The sequence below is a fragment of the Grammomys surdaster genome, unplaced genomic scaffold, assembly GCF_004785775.1.
Source record: "Grammomys surdaster isolate TR1022 unplaced genomic scaffold, NIH_TR_1.0 139, whole genome shotgun sequence".
NCBI classification, from domain to species: domain Eukaryota; kingdom Metazoa; phylum Chordata; class Mammalia; order Rodentia; family Muridae; genus Grammomys; species Grammomys surdaster.
This window is the reverse complement of record NW_021604597.1, coordinates 6,228,068-6,236,314: the sequence shown is the minus strand read 5'-3', so window position 1 is coordinate 6,236,314 and position 8,247 is coordinate 6,228,068. Positions and strand designations below refer to the sequence as shown.

General features: G+C 38.4%; 1 protein-coding gene across 1 annotated transcript in view; it reads left to right on the top strand.

The window, feature by feature from the left end:
• The window catches only part of Nbea (neurobeachin), a 513,393-nt gene that overhangs the window by 280,807 nt on the left and 224,339 nt on the right, over window positions 1-8,247 (top strand). The window contains exons 36-37 of the mRNA XM_028763470.1: window positions 1,209-1,317; window positions 4,304-4,470. Coding sequence (XP_028619303.1) covers window positions 1,209-1,317; window positions 4,304-4,470 — 276 coding nt within the window. The remainder of the gene's footprint in view (window positions 1-1,208; window positions 1,318-4,303; window positions 4,471-8,247) is intronic.

Below are 8,247 nucleotides of genomic sequence, written 5' to 3'. Positions count from 1 at the left end.
ATGTATATGTATATGTATATGTATATGTATATGTATATGTATATGTATATATAGCGTTACAAATTACATTTCATCAACATTTTATAAATGTCAGAATATGTAATAGCTTCTTTGGCTTTTTTTGTGGTTATCAGTGAAGAGGACATGACTTTCATAAGTACATCAAATGTAGTAGTGAATATAGGAGGATACTATGAATTGGTATTTTATAACCACATTTTAGTTTTTCTCTTGTCTTATGTGTTGGGTTGTTTGTGGTGTGTTGTGTGGTGCATACCTGTGTGTAGGCATGATACATGCCTACACACCATGCCTACACATAGAAGAGGGAGACAGTGCAGTGTTTTCTCTACTGCTCCCTGTCTGATGGCCTTTCATTGAACCTTCAGGTCACATTCTCAGCTCGGCTGGCCAGCTAGTGGGCACGTGAGAGCCACCTGTCCTGCTCTCAGTGCTGGTTCACAGGCACACACAGGCAATCCTGGTTGCCAAGACTTTTCATGATAGCTGACTTCAGAGAGTGTGAGCACAAGAAACCACAGAACAGGCCACTAAGAAAGTAGGGAGAGTGGGAGTGTCAGAGTAGTGCTGCAATGGAGTGCTGGCATTCCTGGAAAGAACTCCTCAGAGAAAGAACTAGGTAGCCAAAGACTGAGGGAGGGCCCCCCTGCAGGCATCAGAAGATCTCTAAAACAGGTCACCATGAGGAAAGAAGCTAGAAAGCTGAGGGCTGAGCCTGCTAGCTCCACATGAAAGCACGCTCAGTCGGGTAGTCTGTAGTCCAAGGCACACACTGGAAACTAATACCAGTAGCTGCCCGCTAAGATCAGAAGCTGGGAAACAGGAATGCAGGAAGTAGCATTTGACTGTCTATATATTTGAAAGGCTTGAATTTTTAATAAGTTGCTTAGTAATGTGCCCTACTGTTTCATTTGTTTAAAACTTGGATTCATTTTAGATGTAAGAATTTAGAATCTCATCACTTGGGAGCTTTAGAAATAATTAAGGCCTATCGGCCTATCATCTGCCTCACTAAATGTGCTACAATTATAATTAAGATATATATTCTACATTATAATCTAGTTTTACAAAAATTTTTATGTATAAATTTTGAAATAGTAAAATTATATTATTGTAAAATAATTGCTCACCTCCCCAAGGAAAATAAACATCAGGAACAGTAATTCCAATGGTACTTTTATTTTCAGGTTGTTGTGCCATGCTATGAAAGACCACATTGTTCGCGTTGCAAATGAAGCTGAGTTCATTTTGAACAGACAGAGAGCAGAGGATGTACATAAGCATGCAGAGTTTGAGGTAAGTTTGTAAAATCAGCATCACTCGTTTGTTGCCTGACATAAACCATACTTAAGAAGAAAATACCACTGAAGGCATTTCAGGCCTTGCTTTAATGGATTTTCCCTGTGTCAGACTGATTCATTTATCCCTCATTACTCTGTCATGTTCTTTGCCATGGGGGGGGGGGCTGGCATTATTTTCAGTTTCTCTAAAGACAGAGCCAGGGATGCTATTGTTCTTAAGCTGTTCATGTTTTACATAACAACTAGGTGAATGTGGATACTTTGTGTGGTTTTATGGACTCAGAGTGTTCAATGGATCTCCTAGTTTCACTATTTAAATACAGCAGTTGTTCAAAATTTCAGGTCACTCTATGTATAAAACAGTGTATTTAAGAAATACATGGATACTCTAATACTTGACTTACACAAGCTCCTAGTGGGCTGAGAGGTAATAACCAAAACATTTCATTTTCCTGGTGCATCATGCCAATAAGTGCAGCTAGAGAAGAGAGTCTACCATTGGAGCTTCAGTGGGTATTTATCTCAGCAGACTAGCTCTCTGAATCAGGCACATTGACGGATTCATGTGGTGCTTTCTGAGCTCAACAGCTGAACAGCAGGGGATAGAAAGTAGCGATGATCACTTCCATACACACAGCCACCACTTGATTGGTCAAGTGGATACCTGGTGTATGGCATTGTAAATACTATATTTTTAAACACTGCTTAAAATACCAATAAAAGTTGTTGATATAGATGGATGGATGGATGGATGGATGGATGGATAGATAGATAGATAGATAGATAGAGTGACAAGTAGTTTACCAAAGTTAAGTTTCATATCACATTAACAATAATAATATTGGATATTTTTCAGGGTAGTGTAAAGTACTTTTGATTGCTAGAAAAACTGAATTTTCTCTTTTTTGAAGAATATATTTATATATAAGGTATCAGAACTCCAAAAAAATTTAATCACATGTCAACTATAGTAGTTAATAAGATTTTAGAATTTTAACTGAATTCTCTGCAGGATCAATTTTAAGGCAATCATATTCTACTTTAAAAAATGAAGTGGTTTTGTGGGGATATAAGCAGACCAGTATTTGTCTTATGAAACATTTCAAAATGTTTTCAGACATGCAGATATTAGCTAGAACCTTTAGCACATATTTAAATAAGGGAGCATTGCGATAAGGGCAGTGTTCTTTCTCACCTGTTTATTACTGTCCACATAGGGAATATTTAGGCACTGTTTTATAATTGTTCTTCTGACCATAATGAATGTTGAACACTCCCAACATTCTGTCTGCGTATTCTGTGTGCATCTCTGGCTTCCCTAGAAGAGAAGGGCGATTTTTCTCAGATTCACCTCAAGTCTTGCTTTTTCCTGAAGTAGCAATGAGTTTAGACGCCTGTGGGTGTGCAGCAAGAGAGCTGAAAACTTCTGAAGGTTAAGAACATGAAGCCTAGATGTTTTTAGAACTCAATATCCACTGTATATACTGCCAATAGAAATAATTTTGAGATAATAACCACTTTTACTTAATAGACAACTGCTGATTTTTAAACTGAAATGCTTATTTTTTATGCTAGAATGATGTTAGTAAACTCATTGGTATGTATATATCTGTGTATATATGTATATGGGTGTATATTTATTTATGTATGTCTATATGTGTCTATGAGTATGTGTCTATGAGTGTGTATGTGTGTTTGTGTGTGTGTGCCTATGTACTGTATGCCTGATGTGTTTCAAACACATCAGTTTGAAACTAAAAAAAAAAAATTACAGAAGGTATGACGTTTGACTAGACTGGACAATTCTCTGTAACCCTCATAGAAGCCTTCAACTGAGAGAAAAACATTTCATTTGAGTGGGTACTTCCACAGCAAAGACTTTTTTTCTTAGTTAATACTGTAATTGTTAGGGGAGAAAAATGAAAATTTAATTTTATCCTCCAATAGGCTAATGAAATATTAACCTCATTATTACAGCAGGTCTTTGTACTAATTGGTGATTCCCTGTGCAAAAAGATAAATTGGAAAGTGAATTAATCCTTCTTAGATTATTATGGGTTCTTTCTCCAGAAGGGAAGGCTTGCATAGAGTGTCAGCAGACAGGGCTGCATCCCAATCTCTCCTGTGCAGCATGGCTTTGCACAGTGATGACAATGGAGCTGGTTACAAGTATTGTCTTAGATGTGTGAAATGTAACAGGAAAATCACAGACCGAGCCAGTCTACACAGCACCTAAACTTCATGTCTCCTTTCAGCTCTGTACCAGAGATGTTTATAACAGGTTCTATTGATCATCTCTGATGCTGATGTCAGGAAACAGGACTAGGATATGACAGCTGATGGCTGTGGGGTCGGGATGATGAGAATATGGCAGTGATTCTTGTGAGCCTTTTGAAGCAGTAAATACTAGTGTTAATGTTAGAGGGGCATTGGGAAAACCTTGTCTTAGCTTTTCGTTGTACAGATAAGAAGGTGAGTACAAAAAGAAAACAGAGTCTACTTAAAATGTCAAATAAAATACCAGTGTGCTAAATTTCTGAGTGATTTTTCTTTTATACTACATTGTCTTTCAGGAAGCAAAAAATTATGAGAATGACAAAATTTTTGTTTTCAAAGTAATTATTGAAATCATGTATCTTTATTTCAAGGTAGGCATGCTAAATTGATTCTTAAAAGTAGACTTACATTTTTAGTGAACTATTTCTGCGTAGTGATTAGTTTTGACACTGAAATCAAATTTGAAGATGATAACCAAAGTACAGAAGTCAGTAATTACGTTAACACTTTTCAAAATTTTTACATGTACTTTTCAAAAGAGCACATTGTTTCCACTTTGAAAGGTGATTCTGCCTTCCTTAGAACAAAGTTTCAGGATTGTCAAATGAGGAGTTTTAATCTAGTTGTCCTCGCCCTTTATCTTCAGGGTGGGAATCATTTTCTCATTCTACCTAGTGTGTTCTCACTGGTTGCCTCCTTCACAGTCGCAGTGTGCACAGTATGCCGCTGACAGGAGAGAGGAAGAGAAGATGTGTGACCACCTCATCAGTGCCGCCAAGCACCGGGACCATGTGACCGCCAACCAGCTAAAGCAGAAGATACTCAACATCCTCACAAACAAGCATGGAGCCTGGGGGGCCGTTTCACACAGGTGAGTGAGGACGCGTGGGAGGGAGAGGGAGGCACATGGGTACAGGAGAAAGTAACCCATCTCACAGTGATCACATAGTTACTATGGAAACACCACTCACAATAGAAAAGTGTGCTTTAACTTACTGGTTTTATTCTTCATTGCATTAATTTTGATGAAAACTTAACTGTTTTAAACTTTTCTCTAATGCTGCCAATTTCTGCTTTAGAGTAATATGTAGTGGTATAACATTTACTTATGCAGGAGAGTTAGGTGTATGATGTCTCTCTTTTTAAAGGACTGCCTTAAGTTTTTGCCAATATTACTTTTATTATATGGTAATAAATATAATCACTGAACATAGAGAGTAATGTGCTACTTTAGTGTTAAGTAGATACGTGATTTTCTACTTTAGAATTGCTTCTTTTACTCTCCATTCAAATTTAGGGATTTTTCATATCAAATTATATGTTGCCTTAGCACAATCTAACCAAAGTTAGCCTTTTATGACATATAAATTTTCTGGTTTCTGAAGTGTATGGACATGTGAGGTGTTTTGGTTTGGTTTGGTTTTTTTTTGTACACAGTGATCTCAGAAAACCTAATGAAAGGTTACTGTGTTTAGAGTGATGGACTCATTTTCCATCTCATGTTTTTATTAAATGTCCAGCAGTACGTCGATTTGTGGAATGTAGATAGGATGCTACTGTGAAACATTCTGGGGGAAGTGAATCTGTTGGAGGAGGCTTGGCAGGCTGTCCCGGGCGTACAATTATAAGAAAGAGATGAGAAAACACTAGTGGTTTTGTATTTAAGGTAATACTGTAGTGTAACATCTTTTAAAATGAACACTAAGTACTTGACATTTATAATAACCACGTATCAGCCATACTATGGCTCTGCCATACTAAAGGCTCTGCAGTTGCAAGGCAGTCTCCACTAAACAATGAGATGTACCACACTGGTGGTACCCCTAAGGATGTTCCACTCTCCGGCAGCTCATACTTGGCTGCATATCTTATCACCTTTCTAGAAGAGAATATGCAAATGCTACTGTGTCATCGAGCTTCCCAACCTCATGCCACATAGGCCATGAAGCAATATTGGAATTGCCCAGTGTTCAACCCTCAGACAGATCAGTCTCAGTTATATGTCTCATCACCCATTCCACAAGCCAAGCAATCACTTCTCCCTAGAACTCATCTTTGGTTCTGTCTACCCCTATGCAGGTGCCATTTCTGTGCCTTCTTCTGCAGTCCTGTGAACACATGCCTGTTCACCCCAGATATGCCACCAACAGCAGACTAAAGAAACTGTTGTACCCAAATCTAGCTTAATGACTGACTGTAAATTAACTGGGGATATTAACAGGAGTATAAGTGAGGTCCATGCAATGGCAGCGACTCATGAAAGCTGTGTTCTTACAGCTACCTGGACAACTTGAAACAGACTGTAGATCTGAGGCTTTCTCTTCCCAGTAACTGTCCCTGTACATAGAACTGTTGAGAGGGGCTTGTGAGTCCTTAATACTTCAGGAGTTTCCTGACCATGGAATGTTTTGCCTACTTCCTGAGTTCCAAGGACCTCCCTCCAGAAGGGAACATACCAATTCAGAGGAAACTCCATCCAGTAAACACCAAAACTCCTTGTGCCTGCATGAAACTATAGTCATCGATGTTTTCATTAAACAGTTGTATGCAAGCCCAGTGGCACTTAACCTAAATTCCAATGGGAATTGAGAATTTATCATTATGTCAGGAAAATATTGTAAAGTAAAACTTGTTTCTGAATGCTATCCTCTGTTGTTGCAGATGTAGCTTTCAGGGTCAATGAGATGGCTTAGTGGGGAAAGCTCCCACTTGGATTTGACCCCCGGAACCCATGTGATGCAAAGAAACAACTGACATACAACTCTCTTGTCCTCTGACCTCCACATGCTTGCTACAGCATGTTTTAAAAAGATATGACTTTTCATATAAATGTCAGCTTTAACATTTTGTACATTGGATATAAATATTGTATATATCGTAAATTAGAAACACTTTATAAATACAAGAAAAGTGGTTCTCATATTTCTCATTTTAATTCATCAAGAAATGCAATTAATTGCACATTGGAATGTTTGTATCATCACTGGAGACACTGAAAAGCACATTTCCAAGTGGAGTGGCTATGTTTTATTAGAGTTCATTTTTCTGGACTGCTTAGCAAAACTCTGTGCTTCCATCATTACTTTGTTTCCCCTGCTGTCTGTTTGGCCTCCTGTCATAATGTGTAACTTCTTAGTTCTCCACTTAGCCCTAATGCAGTAGCCCTAGTGCAGCCACTCTGCCTGCACTGTGAGCAGGCTAACCTTGTTTTGTATATTGTCTCCTCTTCTAGTCTCTTCAGACTCAAGTGTCTCCCTAGGCCACCATTCTCTGATCATTTTTATCAAATTAACATACTCTTTGTCCTTTTAATGGTCTTTGAATTTGTCACTTTTAATCTAAGACACTTGAGCTCATTAGCCCCAGGAAGCTGACCAGGTTTCTAACACCAGGCATGATTTCTCCCCTGTTGATTGGGCGTTAAGCCTAATTAGCCAGAAGTTGGTTACCACAGATATGTAAGTGGCACTCAGTGCACCTTTACAGATATCTTGCCATGCTGGTCATTGTTGTGGTTAGGGCCATTAATTGCTTCCCTCATTTGACAACTTGCATACCATTTCCTGGTACTATGGAAGCTAGACAACAGACATGAGGCTTTTACATGAGTTCTAGCTTCAATAAACAGAGTTCTGTGCTCTAAGTGTATGGTGTCTTCAACAGTAGGGACTTGGCACCGACCTCTAAGAAGCAACTAAAGGTAACAATCATAGTGTATAGTGTTTAGAACAATGGTTCTCAACCTGTGGGTCATAACCCCTTAGGGGGTCACATATCAGATACCCTGCATACCAGATATTTACATTACTATCCATAACAGTAGCAAACTTACAGTTACATAGTAGCAATGAGACAATGGTATGGTCGGGAGTCACCATAGCATAAGAAATTGTATTAAATGTTGAAAAGGTTGAGAACTACTGGTTTAGGAAATAACATGGACTACCCTGACCAACCATTCGAAAGGAAATCTTTAGTGCCTGATACTGATACTTTTATTACTCCGTGGTTCTTGTCAGAAGTCTTATCAGCCCAAGAGCTATAACCTTTGTGTCTGTGTATGTGTGTGTGTTTACATTCTAAACATCAAGACATATTCTAGAGCTATAGGAATAAAAACTATGATATTGGCACAAAATTAAAGATGTAGACCAATGGAATTAAAGAGCTAAACGTGTACTTGTAACTACAGCCATCTGAAATTTGACAAAGAGGCAAAAAAAAATGGAGAAAAGAAAGCATTTTTGACAAAAGTCCTGAAGAAATTGGATGTCCACATACAGAAGAGTGAAATTCTACCTTCGTCTATCACCCTGCACAGAATTATCTCTAAGTAACTCGTAGACATTAATTTGAAACCTGAAATACTGAAGCTGCTGGAGTAGAGAATAGGCAGTGTTCTATCTGCTCCACAGTTGTAAGCAAACTTGTCATCTAGGCTGGCTTTTATTGGCTACTAAAAAAAAGTTATTAAATAAATGGTAGCAGACACGTAAGTGTGGGAGACGGCAGGAGAGAAAAGTGCAAAGCCCTACAGCAGTAATTCTCTTTTCGGGAGGAGATCTTTGAAGAAGCTTTGTTCAAGCCAAGATCTCAAGTGACAGCTAGACGAGTGTCGACAAATAGTGGGATTGCAATCATTCCAGAG